The sequence below is a fragment of the Ambystoma mexicanum genome, chromosome 1q (assembly GCF_040938575.1).
Source record: "Ambystoma mexicanum isolate Mex_15411 chromosome 1q, UKY_AmexF1_1, whole genome shotgun sequence".
Lineage (NCBI taxonomy): Eukaryota > Metazoa > Chordata > Amphibia > Caudata > Ambystomatidae > Ambystoma > Ambystoma mexicanum.
In genome coordinates, this window is record NC_090922.1 from 13,838,424 (window position 1) to 13,855,881 (window position 17,458).

The 17,458-nt window shown below is 45.5% G+C and overlaps 1 protein-coding gene across 3 annotated transcripts in view; it reads left to right on the forward strand.

The window, feature by feature from the left end:
- KIRREL1 (kirre like nephrin family adhesion molecule 1) overlaps positions 1-17,458 on the forward strand; it is a 2,247,154-nt gene that overhangs the window by 1,729,870 nt on the left and 499,826 nt on the right. For all 3 annotated transcript variants that reach the window (XM_069635419.1, XM_069635420.1, XM_069635421.1), the window contains one exon: positions 14,440-14,638. In XM_069635419.1, the coding sequence (XP_069491520.1) occupies positions 14,440-14,638 (199 nt within the window). The remainder of the gene's footprint in view (positions 1-14,439; positions 14,639-17,458) is intronic.

Below are 17,458 nucleotides of genomic sequence, written 5' to 3' on the forward strand. Positions count from 1 at the left end.
GGCTTGAGCCTATTGACATGGAATACCTGAGGGGCTACCCCTGGGACTCCCATGTCAACCAGATAGTTTACCTCGCCCATCTTGGAGATTATCCGGAAGGGTCCAGTCCATTTATCTGCCAATGCCCGAGGCTTGGTAGGCTCCATCACGAGGACCTCCTGTCCCAGAATCCAATCCACTTGCGATGCTTTAAGGTCATGCCAGTATTTGTTCAATTCCTGGCTGGCCTTGAGATTCGCTGTTGCTTGACCCATCATCTGTGTCATCCTACGTCTGAGGCCTAACACATAGTCCCCCACTTGCTTGGCGGGACCGGGAGGGGTGGCTTCCAAACCTTCTCTGATCAAGGCGAGGGGCCCCCTCACGGGATGTCCAAAGAGTAACTCAAAGGGGCTGAAACCAACACCCTCTTGAGGTACCTCTCTGTAAGCAAACAGCAGGCATGGCAGGAGGAGATCCCATTTCCTCCTTAGGAGCTCTTCCAAAGCACTTAGCATGCCCTTGAGAGTTTTATTAAATCTCTCAACCAGACCATTGGTCTGGGGGTGGTAATAAGTGGAGAACTTGTAGGTTGCCCAGCACTCTTTCCACATGGTTTTCATGTAACTAGACATGAAGTTGGATCCCCAGTCAGAGACAACCTCCTTGGGGAATCCAACACGGTTGAAGATGCCCAGGAGAGCCCGGGCAACCACCTTGGCCGTAACAGTCCGAAGGGGTATAGCCTCAGGGTACCTGGTGGCATGATCTACCAAAACCAGGATGAACCGATGTCCACCTGACGTGGGAGGGTCAAGGGGACCGACGATGTCGATGCCCACCCTCTCAAACGGTGTGCCAACCACTGGCAATGACGGCAGTGGGGCAATGACACTGCCTCCAGTCTTGCCAGACAACTGACAAGTTGGGCAGGTCCTGCAGTGGGACTCCACTTCTACTCCCATCCGAGGCCAGTAGAAATGGGCAGAGAGCCTCTGCTTAGTCTTCTTGGTACCAAGATGACCAGCCAAGGGCACCTCATGCGCCAACTGCAGTAGGAAGGGCCTGTAAACCTGGGGTACCACCAACCTCTTGAGGGCACCAGGTTCAGGCTTAGTGGGCTCACTAACAAGGAGCTCACTCTCCCAATAAATCCGGAATGTCCTAGGCACTTCTCCGTGTGCCTGGGACAGGGCCTGTTTCCTCAGACCCTCGAGAGAGGGACACTCTCTCTGTCCTTTACAGAAGTCTGCCCGGGACGGTCCCCCTTCAGCTAACAAGCATTGAAGATCAGGATGATCCTCCGGGTTGAGAACCTCTCCCACAAGAGAGTCTTCTGGCTCTTCTCCCACAGGAGTTGAGACGGGGTTTACCACTGGACCCAGCCCGTCCGGAGCATGGATCCTAATGGGTGCTGTAGGAACAGCAGGAAGAGAAGGAGCTCCCTCCACAGAGGTGGCCTTACTGGGGAGAGGTTGGATTTGACCCCCTCGTACCTCATGACCAAGATACGTGACTTTTCCCTGAGCTATCTGGCATTTGGTGGCCTTGATAGTGAGATTAGCCCTCTTTAAGGCCTGGAACACTCTACCCAGATGTGTCAAGTGCTCTTCCCAAGTGGAACTGTAGACGGCAATGACGTCTAAATAAGCCACACAAAAGGCTTCCAGCCCACTGAGAGCATGATTGACCAATCTCTGGAAGGTGGCAGAGGCATTCTTCAACCTAAAAGGCATGACCCTAAACTGGTAGAGTCCCTCTGGTGTTGAGAAGCCGGCTTTTCCTTGGCATGGTCCATCAGAGCTATTTGCCAATAGCCTGAGGTGAGGTCAAAGGTGCTCACAAATTTGGCAGCACCTATGGTATCCACGAGCTCATCAGCCCTGGGCAATGGGTGCGCGTCAGTTTTGGTGACGGCATTGACTCCTCGGTAGTCCACACAGAACCTCCAATCCTTGGTATCTGCCTGGGAACTTGCCTTGGGGACAAATGGGCAGAGAGCCTCTGCTTAGTCTTCTTGGTACCAAGATGACCAACCAAGGGCACATCATGCGCCAACTGCAGTAGGAAGGGCCTGTAAACCTGGGGTACCACCAACCTCTTGAGGGCACCAGGTTCAGGCTTAGTGGGCTCACTAACAAGGAGCTCACCCTCCCAATAAATCCGAAATGTCCTAGGCACTTCTCCGTGTGCCTGGGACAGGGCCTGTTTCCTCAGACCCTCGAGAGAGGGACACTCTCTCTGTCCTTTACAGAAGTCTGCCCGGGACGGTCCCCCTTCAGCTAACAAGCATTGAAGATCAGGATGATCCTCCGGGTTGAGAACCTCTCCCACAGGAGAGTCTTCTGGCTCTTCTCCAGCAGGAGTTGAGACGGGGTTTACCACTGGACCCAGCCCGTCCGGAGCATGGATCCTAATGGGTGCTGTAGGAACAGCAGGAAGAGAAGGAGCTCCCTCCACAGAGGTGGCCTTCTTGCTCTTCCTACGTCTTGCCTTATGCCGCGCCTTCGGCTCGGGTACCTGACTCACAGCCAGACCCGATGTCACCTGTGACCTAGTGACCGCAGCAGCAGTCATGGGAAGACCATCCGCGATCAATCCTATCTCTACTAGATCGTTACCTAACAGAATGTTAGCAGGGACATTGTCCTGAACCAGGACAGGAAGCTTTGCTGTCTTGTCTCCAATTACGAGTGTGACTCGGGCTACAGGCGATAATTTGGGAGGCCCACCAGCTAACCTGGTGGTTCTCAGAGGAGCATCTACATAGTCCTCTTGCGTGAGCAGGGTCCTGTCCGCCACTGTCATGCTTGCCCCAGTGTCTCTCAAACCAGTAGAAGGCTGGCCGTTCAGGAGGACAATCTACGGGTGTTCTGTGGGATAGTCGCCAGTACTTCCGCGTACTGGTCCCAGGCTCCAAGGGACACTAAGGAAATCTCTACGGGAGCACCAAGTGTGATCCCTGTATAGGAGGGGAAGACGGTGGCCTCCACCTTAGACATGGGGTAAGGGTAGGTCAGGCTGACAGCCTGTACTCCGAGTGCCTTACCTTTACACTTGGAGTCACCCCTTTTGTGATCCAGAGCCCCACAATCCCAACAAGTGCAGGGTGTTAGGCAGAATTCTCTGTTTAGGCTGAATTTCCTAACCTAGTGAGTCCCCCAGCAGCTTTGCTGGATTTTTTGGGGTTTATTTTTTTCTCCTGCCAAGAGTGAGACTCTTTTACCCTCACTCTTGGGCATGATTTGAGTGTGTTTCTTTGAATCTAGATGTGTTTAATGGGCTATGGGGTCTTTTACTCCATAGGGCTTCATGTGTTTTTGTGATGTGTGTTACACAGCACCCTCAGTGCCGTGACACCGGGGTGTCATAGTGACCCCCCAGTATAGACTCCATACCCTGGGACTGACTACTGTCTCCCAGGGCAGGTAAAGTCACCATTGAATTTACTAGTCTTAAATTCTGAACAGAACCAGTACAAACCATCATATTGTGGACGTACTGGCTGGGGCAATTCGATTGCCCCAGGGTCTGTTAGTCGAGGGGGCATGTCTCTGTCCCCCCTGATCGAGTTTTGGCTGGTGGCAGTGGATACTACTTTTTATATTCAACCGTGAATATTTTCCTATGGGATTTCCCATTGTTTTAGGCTACTATCTTTATTTAATTATTTACGGTAGCCTCGAACATACCGCCGGTTTATTTAATTAATATTAATTCTCCGGTTGGTATTTTTTGCCAAAACTTGATTCTAAAATGGCGTTTGTGTTCTCTTCTGTGACTCCAACCCAAGTCGAGCCCTTTGTTCCACTTTTTGGCGGGCTTCTCCACAGAAGCCCTCCAAAGTGGTGCCACTCTGTCTGGGGTACTTAGGAGGGGTGGAGGGAAATTTAGGCACCCTGGACTGAGTTGCCTAGGCAACTCAAGTCGCACTCCATCCTGATTGGCCCAAGTGGTGAGCCGGCCGGCTCACCACTTAGCATGTTTTGAGTGACAGCTAGGCTCAGTGAATGGGGGTTTGCTGCATAAAAGCAGGGCTTTGGGGACTGGAACTTGAGAAGTCGCCACAGGACCTAAGAATCCGACGAGGGAGAAGCTGAGCCGACCTGCCACGACACCACCACCGGTGGAGCCCTGCTGGACTGCCTCACCACTTTTCCCAACGACAGAGGAGATCTCCCGCCGGAGAGTCTTCTTCCTTTGACTGGTGGGGATAACCAGTTTTACCGTCTTTTCGCTTTCCCGACGTATCTCGTGGCCGCCTTGCCCCTGCCAAGCACCCCGGCAACCGGGATACCACGTTTTACCACGACCGCGAAACAAAGGTACCACCTTTAACCGGAAGACTCCGCGGCTGGTTTCTTCCCTGGTAGTGCAACGACCTTCATCCTTCCTCCAAGTCGAGATCTTCTCTTCCCCTGGACGACGACGCGACTTGCACCCACTACCAGGAACAACTGCCACCGCTGGAGGATCCTTCCCACTTAAGGTACCATGTCCCGCCTGGCTTCCCTTGCTACCAACTGTATGGGGTAGATTTAGCACCCGGCTTTCGAACTTGGGTTAGTCTGGGACACCCTGGCTAAACTTTCTTAGAGCCTCTCTAAACCCTTTTTGAACCCTCTGCAAGACTTTTTAAGCATAGTGTAACTGTGTGTTCTTGGACGCATTTGTGCTCTGCTCTCTCTAAGAGTGGGCCTAGCCTTTGGACTTTGGCTCAACAGTGACTTTTGCTCTTCTGCCTTGCTAACAGTATTCCTGAATCTTAGAGAGGTGTACCTTTCCATATTCTGTCTTTTTCCCTCCCTTTCTCACAAACTTATTGGAGTGCCATCTAGTTAAGCGCTCACCTCTGTATGAAAATAAGTGGTGTTTTACAGTGACTTCTCTGATAAGGAAAAAGGGGTGTATATATTATAATAGTAACTGTGTTTAGAATATTTTACAATAAGAGTGCTGGAGTATTTTCAACAGTGTGTTTTTAAATAAATAATTATATACTTTGATAACAAAGCTCTGGTCAGTGTTTGCTTGTATTATTGTACCCGAGTGCCTATTGTGTATACTCTGCATACTGCCTAACTCTTCTTGAGGAAAGTCTGACTGCTCAGCCACAGCTACCAGGTAAATCTGGCTGGTACAGACTGCTTCCAAGTGGGTTTACTGCCGACACCTGTAGTCTTAAATCTTTTACGCTGACATTTGTGTGGGGCACTTCAGCATTTGAAATGTCCCATGGGTTACATTTTTTCTGTCGTGCCAAAAATCCCATAGGTTCAGACTATTGTATTCCAAACCGATTTTAAGAGAAGCTACCACTCACACTTTAATGCTGCTATGTACATTTTTAACTTATTCTTTGTCTCCCCCAGTGATCTTTGCTACAGCCCGTTATAGCCATTGTACGTGGCTTCTGAGAAAGAAATGTTAATATGAGGAAAATGAGTTACCTTTTGGTGTTTTACTTTTAAAGGCTGTGCGCTTTGCTCTCGTTATTTTCATTTGTTTATTAATCTCTGTAACTGGTTCTTCAAGGTGTGCTAAATATCCCAATGTGTATTGTTTTTAATGCGATCTGTATTTTGTTGTAAACTTGGTTTTACTACCGAGTAAAAGTGTTTGGTATTGATGACAATTTGGTCTTGGCCGGTGTATAAAATACCCTATAAAGGACTTTGAATTTTATAAGACACAATTTGTGATTGAACTGTTTTTTTAGTCAGCCTACACATATTTTTCTATTGCATATCCATGATGTCCATCTGCAAATCTGAACATCATTTGGCTCTTGCATTAGATACTATCACAGGCACGCCCTGCTGTACCATCCAATAAAATGTTGAGACCAGTTTCCTGAAACACTTTGCCATTAGCTATATATGTTATGCATGGATGTGAACGAGGCTTTGCAGGGAACAAGGACGTCTGGGCCTTAAATGCATCCAGCGATACCAAATGTCCTGCAGCAGTCTGTCCTCCACCCCTGGTTTCTCAACAGACTAGCCTGCAAATTGGCCGTTCGTGCATATATTTTCAATTACATTATCATTGGGACTCCTCCAAGCCATCTGAATTGACATATCCACAGTGGGGCTCATAGCTGGAAACTACCATAAAAGGCTATTCTTATCAGTCAGTCAAACAAGCGTTTATTCAGTTGAAAACCTTTAAGCAGTGCACAATTAAAGATACATCCAAGCATCAAATACAAAAATGTAAAAGACACAAACGGGATTTTCCAAAATAAAGTTATGTAAAACCGATCCTAATTGCAGATATTAACTTGGGGGCTATTAGGTGCGCCCTATTAACTGCTTCACACAATACCTGACAAATGTTGCCATCTGAGCGCGAAACAGAACCCCTATGTTTGAAAATTCCAAACTCTTCCTGCGAGGAGAGCCAAGCTTGCAGCCTTGCGGATTTGCACAAATTACACCTCTACTCCTCACAGTGTCAAACTTGATTTCAAAATAAGACATGACAAATGTAACTATAAAATTGCATCAGTCTGTTATTTGGATTCCCATAGTGGCATGTTTCAGAGCACTCCCTATGCATATACCTTACTGTTGCAAATATACCATGCACACCTGTTGACTGTCTTAGATACATCATAGCTTCATCTACATGACGGATCCCTGCTTCTTTCAAAATAGGTTTCAGATAAGAACACCTCAGTTTCATTGTGTTGGGGCAAATCAACATATAGTGAGTACATGTTTCTTCAGCCAATTTACGCATGGGGTACAAACCTGAACCTTTATCAGTCCAGGTTTCTTGTGAAAAAAGCTGTTTGCAAATTTCCAAATCTCAAAAAGGCATACGATGATAGTTTGAATGGAGGATGTATTAGGTCCAGGTAAGTACAATTACCAACCATGGTCTGGAGGGACACGTATTCCAGACTTTGCTTCATAAGAACAGCCTTGCTCTTTAGCCTTTCCCTTGCATTTATTTTTGCAGCTTCCTTCAGGATGAATATATTTACACCAACTCTGGTGAACTAATGTTCCCACAGGCCAACAGCTCCTAGATCACCAAGAACAAACTTTGTATATATAGCCCACCCCAGATCCAGTGACAGCAGGTGTTTTATGGCATCCCGGTAAATCTCCAAGCCCTCTGTTTTCCATAACCGTTCTGAATATAGGGCGGGCTTAACTGCGACCTGGTCACCAAGTGGGATAATCATGAGCTCGAACTGTATTAATGAGGATGGGGCACTGTTTGGGAAGAGAACCACTTTTTTCAAAAATACATGCTGTATGATGGCTAAGTCCCCTGTATTAGCGTAGCCCGAGAGTTTAGAGCCATACGTGACTGCCGGTAAGGCTTATTTCCTATATAAATCCAAAGCCGGGTATATTGCCCCACTGCCATGCCTGACAAAATAAGATTGAATGGCCAAGTTGTTTTTCTCTTTAAGTACTTGCTGGCTCCACCCATCTGATTCCTGAAATCTAACACCCAGGTAGTCAAAATGCCTGACCTGCTCCAACATAACTTTGTTTACTTTTATTGAGAAGGGGCAGTGCTTAGCGAATTATGGCTTGAACACATGGCCTTGGCTTTATCTGCATTCAATTCAAGTTTGAATTCCTTACATTTGGACAAAAAGATATTTAATGACTTTGCCAAGCCTGTGGGGAGTGTGGGGTGGGGGGATTGCTAAAATAACCACGTCATCAGCATAAAATAATGCTGGATATTTCATTGACACTATTTTTAGGCAATCTAAGCAATCCCTTTCTAGGACGTCTATTATCACCTAGATGTAGATACTAAAGAGCAGAGGTGCCAATATGCACCCCTGTCTCACCCCTTGGTAACATAAAATGAGCGAGTCTGCTCACCTCCGAGACCATGACGTACCGTTGCTTGGTTCTCAGAGTAAAGGAGCATTTCAGGGGCCAACAGCTGCATAGGAACTTTACGCTCTACTAGAATTTGCCATAGTTTTTTTCTTGATACTGAATCGAATGCTGTTTTTAAATCCAGAAATATTGCATATAATTTCATTTTATACAACACTGTATACTTCTGGATTATCACAAATCGCAAAATAACAGTGATCCATAGTCCCTCTATTACTGCAGAAACCTGCCTGGAGGTTGCTAATCACATGATTATTTGCAATCCATTCTTCCAAGTGAAAAAGAATCACTTTACCAAAGGTTTTTCCAGCACAATCGATGAGAGTTTTGGTAGTAATTCCCAGGGAGAAACCACACGCCCCCCTTTTTATATATTGCGACTATTACCGCACTCCGCCAGGAATATGGGTTAGTCCCCATTCTAATTATCACATTAAAGATTTTACATAGGATTGGTGCCCAAATCGCCATCTCATCCTTATAAAGATCCAGTGGGATTAAATCGGGTACTGCAGCTTTTCCACTTTTCTGGGAAGTCAATGCCCTCTCCACCTACCTGATCGTTATGGAAAAACCCATGGGTATGATGATCATGTCAGCAAAAGAATTGTGAGATTATGGTGCCAATGATATGATATATTCTATTTATGTCGCGCCCATACACAAATGTTTCAGGGCGCGACCAGGCAAGGGAGGCGTACAGGAGAGGACAAAAACAACGATCTTACGAGGCCCAGTGATATTGAGAACGCGCAATTTCAGGAGAGAGGGAAGGGGGGGGGAGTGCCAGGGGCAGGGGGGTGAGGGAAGTGCTGAAAACAAGAGCAAACAAGAACAGGTAGTGCAGACAGCAGGAGGAAAAATCAGAATTAAGCACAGACAATAGGGTGTCAAATAAGTGCGGGTCAGGGATGTGTAGGGTTGTAGATAGAGACCCAAGTGCCAGGAGGCAGTGTGGGTAAGATGCTGTGTGGCTGAAATCAGAGGGTAGACCAGTTGCTGAGGGCAGAAACAGAAGAGATCAGCAGGGGAGAGGAAGGTAGAAGGCAGAGGAAAAGAGGAAGGTCTTGAGGTGCTTCCGGAAACGAAGATGGTTTCCTCCAGTTTCAGAGAGGCAGGGAGCCTGTTACAGAGGGAGGTGCCAGACGAAGAAAGAGATCTACTACTAACCCGTTGCTTGGAGAAGCGACTGACCCTGAGGGAGTTGGAAGTAGAGGAGCAAAGAGCTTGAGTGGGAAGGTATTTCCCGAAGGGAGAGTTGAAGGTATTTTGGCACCAGGCCCCAGAAGGTCTTGTGGACAATGAAGAGGGTCTTGAACTTAATCCTTGCAGCCACTGGGAGCCAGTGAAGAGATTTCAGGGCTGGAGCGATAAAATCCCCGGGCTTGAGGCCACGGACAAGTCTCGCAGTCCTGTTCTGGGTGAGTTGCAGAGGGCAAAGAATGGTAGCAGGCAGATTTAGAAAGAGGCTGTTGCAGTAGTCCAGCCTAGAGAGAGCCAGAGCTCGAGAGACACTGAGCCTCTGAGGGAAGGAGAGGAAAGGAAGAATTCCCTTGAGGAGGTGCACTTGGTAATTAGACTTCTTAGAGACGTCAGAGATGTGAGGAGAGAAGGAGAGTGTGGAGTCGAAGATGACCCCAAGGTTCTTAGCCTCACAGGTGGGAGCAGGAAGAGGTTTGAGGGAGGCCGGCTAGAGAGTGTCAGGAAAGCACACCACTCCTGGATTGCAGACAGAGATGAGAGCGGGAGCAGAGGTGGCCGAGGGGAGCCTGAAAACGAGCTGAGTGTCTGCATAGCACTGAAAGTTGGAACAGAGAACAGCAATGTGGTGGGCAAGGGGTGCCAGGTATTGGTTGAAAAGCCAGGGAGAGAGGTTAGACCCCTAGGTAACACCACAAGTTTAGAGTGAAATAAAGGAAAAGAAGAATCCAAGTTGGACCTGGGAGGGTCGATCAGAGGGGAAAGAAGTCAGCCAGGCCAGAGCCTAGTCAGTGATACCTAGGTTATCATGGAATCGGTTGAGCAGGATGGCATGGTTGACATTATCAAAGTTAGAAGAGAGATTGAGTAGGATGAGGACAGAGGGGAGATTAGAATCAAGATTAGGGAGCAGGTCTTCACAGATGTTCAGGAGACAGGTTTCCGTGCTTCTGGCAGCTCTGAAGCCGGACTGATGGTCTTGGAGGCAGCCGACAGAATCAGTGTGGAGGTTAAACTGGGAGATGGCCAGCTTTTGCAGGAGTTTGCCCAGGAAAGGAGTGATAGAGATTGGGCGATAGTTAGCTGGGTAGGAGGGGTCGGCTGTGGGTTTCTTGATAAGCGGGTGCATAAGGGAAAGGGAGTGCTTTAAAGGGGAGCTGAAGGCTCCAGTGGTGAAGGAGTGGTTGCAGAAGTCGTCCAGGGCAGGAGCAAGGGTGTCAATAGGGGCCTTGATGGGTTTGGACAAACAGGGAAGAACCTTTTTGACAAGACTTTCATAGATCCGACTTGTCTAGTGATCTTGTCAGGGGAGAACAGAGGAAAGGAAGAGAAAATGGAGGAGAGTCGGCAGCCGAAGGGGGGGCGAAGGTAGCGAGAGAGACTCTGGAAGAGGAGGGGATGATGTGAGGGTGGACATGATGTCCTGAGTTTTAGAGATGAAGTGAGAGGCCAGGGCCGTGCAGAGGGCCCGGGAGGGGACAGGAGAAGTAGAGACTGCAGCAGGATTGGCCAGCTCCTTGCAGATTTTAAAAAGTTTGGCCGAGTTGTTGGATGCCGCAGAGACGCAGACTTGGATGGGGGCTTTCTTCTTGGTGTGAACAGAGAGCTGATATTGCCTTTGAAGCAGGCGGCAGGCCAGTTTGTCTGAGGATGCACAAGAAGCCTGCCATTTCCTCTTAGCCACACTAGACTTGCGCTTTAGGGTGCCGAGGTCTGAGTCATACCAAGAGTTGCACTTGGCTTTGGCCAAAGTTCAGCCGGTATGGAGCATTGTTGGGTATTCTCATCATAAATAAGTCCATGGGCCTCATTACGAGTCCGGCGAGTATTGATTACTAATAAAACCCAAGAATTTGTCAGTATCAATACAAAATGAGATTCTGGTTTCATCATACAGTGATGGGAATGGCTATACCGGGTACTTTGTTATTGCATTTTGAAAAGAATTCCCATCGGACTGGGCCAAAGACGTAGTCTGTCCTGCAGTGCCCCCCTAACAACAATCCCAATATTTGCACTCCCGGCTGCACATTCCTCTACTTTTACATGCAACTGAACCATGTCAGTAAGAAGCAAACTGAGCTTGTGCCACCAAATGATAATAGTTCAAAATCGGGAGCTGCTAGTCCCTCCCATTAAATGCAGCGATGATAACTCAGCCCATTTCCTCCTGACAGCTCCAGATTTCCATTTCCATCTTGTCAACTGCATGGAAAGTTCTTTTAAAAACGGCCCTACCTGGCCATAGGAATATTGTGAAACATATACAAGAACTTCAGGAGTGTAATCCTTTTTGATGAGTATAATTCTACCTAGTAATGACATGGATAAATTACTCAATCCAGAGGAATATAGAAACCATAATTATGCTTCTACAAAGAATCACAAGATCTTGATACAATCACACCTAAGTATCCAATATGATCTCCACCCACCTAAAATCACCCAGACACGTTGGCACCTCTGTTTCGGAAGTCAGTGGGAACTCTTCCTCTTCTGACTTGTGTAAACAACAGGCCTGTAAGGAATGTTGTTCATGGCCTGTTGGAATGTTTTTGTGTTTTCCCTTGTTCCTTCCCTTGTCGTATCATATATTTTCACTATGCTTACTCTCTACCCTACACCATCACACAAAGAGTGCAGCTACACCCCTCGATCAATTCGACCTAGCTGCTCACATACGAACAATATCCCATAAACACCTCATCATTCTTATAAAACACAGCTATATCCCATGACAAACCGGCCTAGCTGCACACATAAGCGTCCCACAGGCCTAAGGCAGCCAGAACCCAGTGTTGGTGTCCACCCGCCAGACTTCACACATTGAACCGATATCAATACAACCACACCTAATGGTAGGATGCAGCTACCATTAGGCAATTACTTCCGCTGCACACTTAACTGGTGCAACCAGGCACCCTTTTGACACCCTACTCTCTCAACTGACCTGGACTACGGTCCCAGAGTGCGTTCAACCCACCAGCACTTTGAGGTCATTCCAATGATAGATATAAATGCCAAATAACATAACAACATAACACAGAATATGGTTCTATGTTGATGTTCCAAAGTAAATTACTCTGTGACAATTTACTTTGACAAAAATCACTTTGAATATATATATATTTTTAATAGGGGCCCCCTACATGCTACCAACACCACCCCAAACCCCATGACTCCTTACCCTTAAAAACACATAAATACATATTTACTTACCCAACAAATTGATTTTTGTCGCAGTAAATTGCCACAGAACAATTTACTTCAGCAACATTGTACGCAGAATATTTATCAAAGTTTATCACATCCTGCATAATTTTTCAAAATTCTTATCTGGATCTCTTACAAACAAGAGCACTTTGTCTGCATATAATTATATAATATTAGGCGCCTCTTGTAATCGAGAGGAGGCTTTCTTGTCTCGTACCCCTTGCAAATTGAAAGTTGATGGCAGTATCCCATTCATTCATACCATAGCAATCTGTGCACATATAACAACTTGATATAGGAAATAAAAAAACGGGCAAACCCAGATTTTTCTAATACTGTAATTAAATAATGGCATGAAACTGTATCAAGGCCTTTTGTAGATCTAAAGCATCTGCAACTGCTTTCATATCATGGTCTATGCACGAATGATATTAAAAGTACTGCGCAAGTTCAAATTTTTGGGATGGTGCTCGATAAACCTTGACTGATATAGGTGAACTAAGTAAGGGATGAGCACAATAAATCTGTTTGCCAGAAAATGTCACATTAACGTTCATAAGGGAGCGGTAAGACCCATGGTCCTCCACCGGTTTCCCTTGCTCAAAGAGCCAGGACTATGATGGCTTCTCATAATTATTAACTTACTTAGTTATTCCTCCACTACTTTAAAGGGTACGGGCCAAAATCTCTCTTTGCAAAACATTACACTTCATCATTGAAACCAGTTATGTGACTCTGGGTTTTGACAATTGTTTGTTGCAGTTTTTTTGATGTTGTCTCTGCTTCTTCACTATCATGAATCAACATCAGGACAATCCCATACAAATCATTTGCATTTGCATTATGTTCCAAGTAACGGTCAACAAGTGGAGCATCTTTGTTTTTGGGCCGAATACATCACCAGTGTTGTCCAATTCTGGACTTGACTGTTGTGGTCATGTATCCAATGTACCTTTTGTGAAACGGGCACACAATCCTATACACAACTCTAGTAGAATTACAGTTTGGAATTGTTTGTTGCCATGGGGTATTACGACCTATGTTAACCTCAATCGTGAAGGACGTTAATTCAAAATTAACAGAGGAGGCACATGGATAGTATCCTTTCAGTGCAGGATAGACTCCACATTTCTATAAATAGTTAATTGCTTCTTCGTAGTTTTTCATCCGACATCCACAATAACCAATAGGTTTCCAATAGCTTCTTTTATAAGCAAATATACAGTGATTATGATGATGCGGGCGATTCTCTAAGATTGTCCAGTGCATTAACAAAATCGGTGTAGTTTTAAATGGCAAATTGCAGAAGTTGTTTACCATAACAATTTTCTCCTCTGTTTTGGAGGATCTCTGATTCTGTTCGAGGAAAGCTTCTTTGTGCTTCTTTGCGATTGTTTCTTATGCTTTCTGAACCAACATTTCAGGCTAGCCTCTGGTCCATATTTATTTAGATGGAGCCACTGCCTCGCTCTGTCTATTTTATTGTTACTTTTATTTGTATGACTTTTATTAGTATTATTCAGCATCAACCTAAGACAGTCGACCTTGTAAATTCTTTCTCAGAATTTTTGGCTGGAAAGACTCAAACCTGAATTGAGCTTTCATCATTCAGTTTGGCAAAAGTTTTCACCTGTGTTTTACCCTTGTTGTCAAAAATGGTATTGTCATGTCACCGGCACACCCACTGCCAGTGACACATACTGCTAGCTAATGGACAGCGTGAGAATCTAAATCAGATTTACAAGCCCCAGAAGACAAACATTTTCCCAATAGCTTTTCTGGTGCTGTTATCTGTTTTGAATCACATGACCCTATGCACCTCCCTGATGTCAAATACACAGAATGAAAAGCAATGGACTTCAAGGAGGAGATACTATGGGCACTCATACAAAACTCACTGATGTCAAAACAAACCATCTGCGAGAGTAGACACCCGAGACTGCATGCAAACCTGCACACGTTGGATAGGGATAGTGTGACACAAACGCAACTGTTGCCAACTTTTACTTTTTAACTAAACATGCAATTCTCCAGAGCTACCACTAGATGGCAGGATATGCATGCCATGTGATTCTAAATGGATACAAACTCCAGAAAGACTTTTCCAGGGTAATGTTTGTCATTCATACACGTTTTAATGGCATGTACATTTCCTTCTGTTTTGCTTTAGGCCTGGGCATGGAAGGAGAACTTTCTAGAAGTTGGGACATTGGAGCGATATACAGTGGAGCGAACCAACACTGGAAGCGGAGTGCTGTCTACACTGTCAATTAACAATGTGATGGAGACAGATTTCCAGACACAATACAACTGCACAGCCTGGAATATCTTCGGACCTGGAACTGCCATTATTCAACTGGAAGCGAAAGGTACTAAAACCACTTGTGGGTCACTTAATGTGTACATTTTAAACATGCCGAAACATACTTTTTATTGCAGCTAGAGACCCCTCCAATATGCCTGACCCAGGAAGCATTTTTATTGCTTAGAAATATACTTTCAATAGAACATGTTTTAATATTTTTTCTTTCTAAATAAAACTTGTAATAATAGCGATGCTATTGCCCTACAGGGCTCAATTTATCCACTTTAAAGGATTATGGTTTGAATTAGCCCTACACAGATTCAAACCCACAAAGTACAGGCCTTCCCCTATGTTAGCGGCAAATGATTAATCCATGAGCTGTGCATCCAGACGGATTGGCTTGACTAGTGTTCGAAATGTATGAATGCACTGGCAAAACATGGAAATGTAGGTTTTTATGTTATATTGCTCGTAATGGCAGACCTTGATATCCCTTAATGACAGTTCTTCTGGTGTGTAAAATTGCCTTTTTGTGTCAATTGGATTTCATGATTAGTTTGGCAGTTGTTTCCTGAGCCAAGATGGTGTTGCTAATTGATTTTAGCAGGAAGGGCAGCTACTGCAATGACACCCCTTTCCTGTAAGATGTTTTTCACCATACTCAGTAGGAATGTCTGAGCTTAATCAAGCAATGTTTTGGTTACTTAAATAGCACCAACAGATGCTGTACTACTTTTTAGATGGCACTCATGGTGCTGATTTTAAGCCAAAGACTTTCACGCTATTCCACATTTTGTAAATATCACCAGGTTGTGCAGATACAATGTAAGGGGAAAGGGAGACATGTTTTTTCTTGTATTTGTTGTTGATGTTTTAACAACAACTTTATGGCATGCGTAACTCCTGGTCATGCACCCTCCCTGAATGTAATCTACCAACATTATTTCCAGATGTATATAAAAACATTTATGAAAATATTCTAAATGCAGAAATGTTTTTACTATTAGGGTTCTTTAGCAATACACTGTTGCTTGCATGGTGTGTGAAGGCATCATAAAGCACGACACAGGCAACAGACTTAAGGTTCAAATAAAAGTTATTTGTTAACTTAAATGCTAGGATGGTTGAAGGCTTAACTTTTATGCTAAGGTGGGATTTCAAAGAGTTCATCTTAAAAGTCTGTCTGTGTCCAAAAACTATCCTTGCCCTCACAACTAAAGCTAACACATGTGTAGGGACTTCGATGTTAAAAGAAATAGTGTTCAACTCAAAGTTCTGAGCCACACCCAACTCACCGCTTACTTTCAGCTCCACTTCCCTAAGCATAAGAAAGTTCCATGAAATAGTCTCAAAGTTTACTTTTCTCCAATTCAAGGCGATCTAGTTCAGAACCAATCCCTGGGGTTACCTTCCCCAAGTTTTAAGTACCACAATCCAAAACAAAAGGGTCTTTAGTCTCCGTTCCCAAGACGTCAAGTATGGTCCTTTAAGTCTCGAGGTTCCCTTCCCCAAGACTTCACTTTCACCACTTACACTTGCTTTAGTCTTTTCAAAAGTCTTAACAAAACACCAGGTCGGTCAACCTGACCCTCTTTCTAGCTTGGCTTGCCTTGCCAGTTCATTTGCAGTGGTTTCAATGGGCTGTTTCACAGTGTCCTTATCTTTCAACATTCAGGGCTCTCAGGTCTAGGCATAGTTGTTAGACCGCATGGTCCACCCATTACAGGTCGCGCAACTAGGATCCCTGGACTCCTCAGCCCACACAGGTTCCTTGGCACTTGCTCCTGTGCACTAAGTCACTTTGACTTATTTCCTTTTATTGGCTTACTGTGTAGTCTTGCACTCCTCTGGCTTCTTGATAGCCGCGTGGCTCTGCCAACAAGTGTGTCACACCTCTTGCCAAGCTGGGTCCTTGCCGCACTGCATTCATTCATAAAAGTTCACTGCTTGGCTCCTTTCAACCTTTAATGTATTTGATTTCAAGGTTTGAGTTTAATTGTTGTGCAACATATATTCAATATTGTTTACTTTCAGTTGGATGTTCAATTGACACTTATGTTGCTTAATTATGTTCGTTATTCAGTATGCATGTGTTTGCTTGAATGTAAATGCTTAAATGTAAATCTGCATTTAGTTCGGTATTCAATATACATTTGTTTGCTTGTTTTCACGGACCAATACTCCTTTGCGAACCCATTGAAGCATCCCCAGCACTTGAACGCCCTTCCGACACTCGCCAGCCTTCTGTGTCCCTTCCCGGTGGTTCCTGCGACTTCCCCTCTGATTCCGAAACCGGAAAATCCACCAGTACGAGCCCCGCTTGCTTGCCGTTTGTTTCCTTCCACACTAAGGCTCCTCCAATGTTTCTTCCTGGACGTGGCCGGCACCCTCTGTGCTGCGGCTCCTGAGCAGCTCCTGTTGCTAGTGCTGTGTTACGGAGGCTCCCAGACTAGTGGGCAGTACACAGCCCACTCACAACGGACCCCACTGGTCCTCTGGAATAACTGCTGGCGTCCTGGCACTGTCTCCGGTCCCACCATAGCTGCCTGCTTACAAGGGTCTCCTGCTGTTCTTCCGCACACAGGTCTTCCTTGCATTCCCTGTCTCTCCCTGCCCTGCTGGGTTGTTCTTCCTTTATATACATGTAGCCCCTTGACAGGCTGCAGGTGTGGTTGTTTGATTAGCAGGCATCTTCCTCGTCACAGTACTAGAGTGGTGAAAGAGTGTAGTCTTCATTACTCTTAGTTGCCTCTTCTTCGTGCCAGTACTCTCAAGTGTTACATGTGGGAAAATGAGGAGAGCTGGTTTATAATAGGTCATAAAGGTTGTGGGAGGGTAAGGTTGGTTGTCAATAGAGAAAGAATGATTCCATATCTTGTCCGAG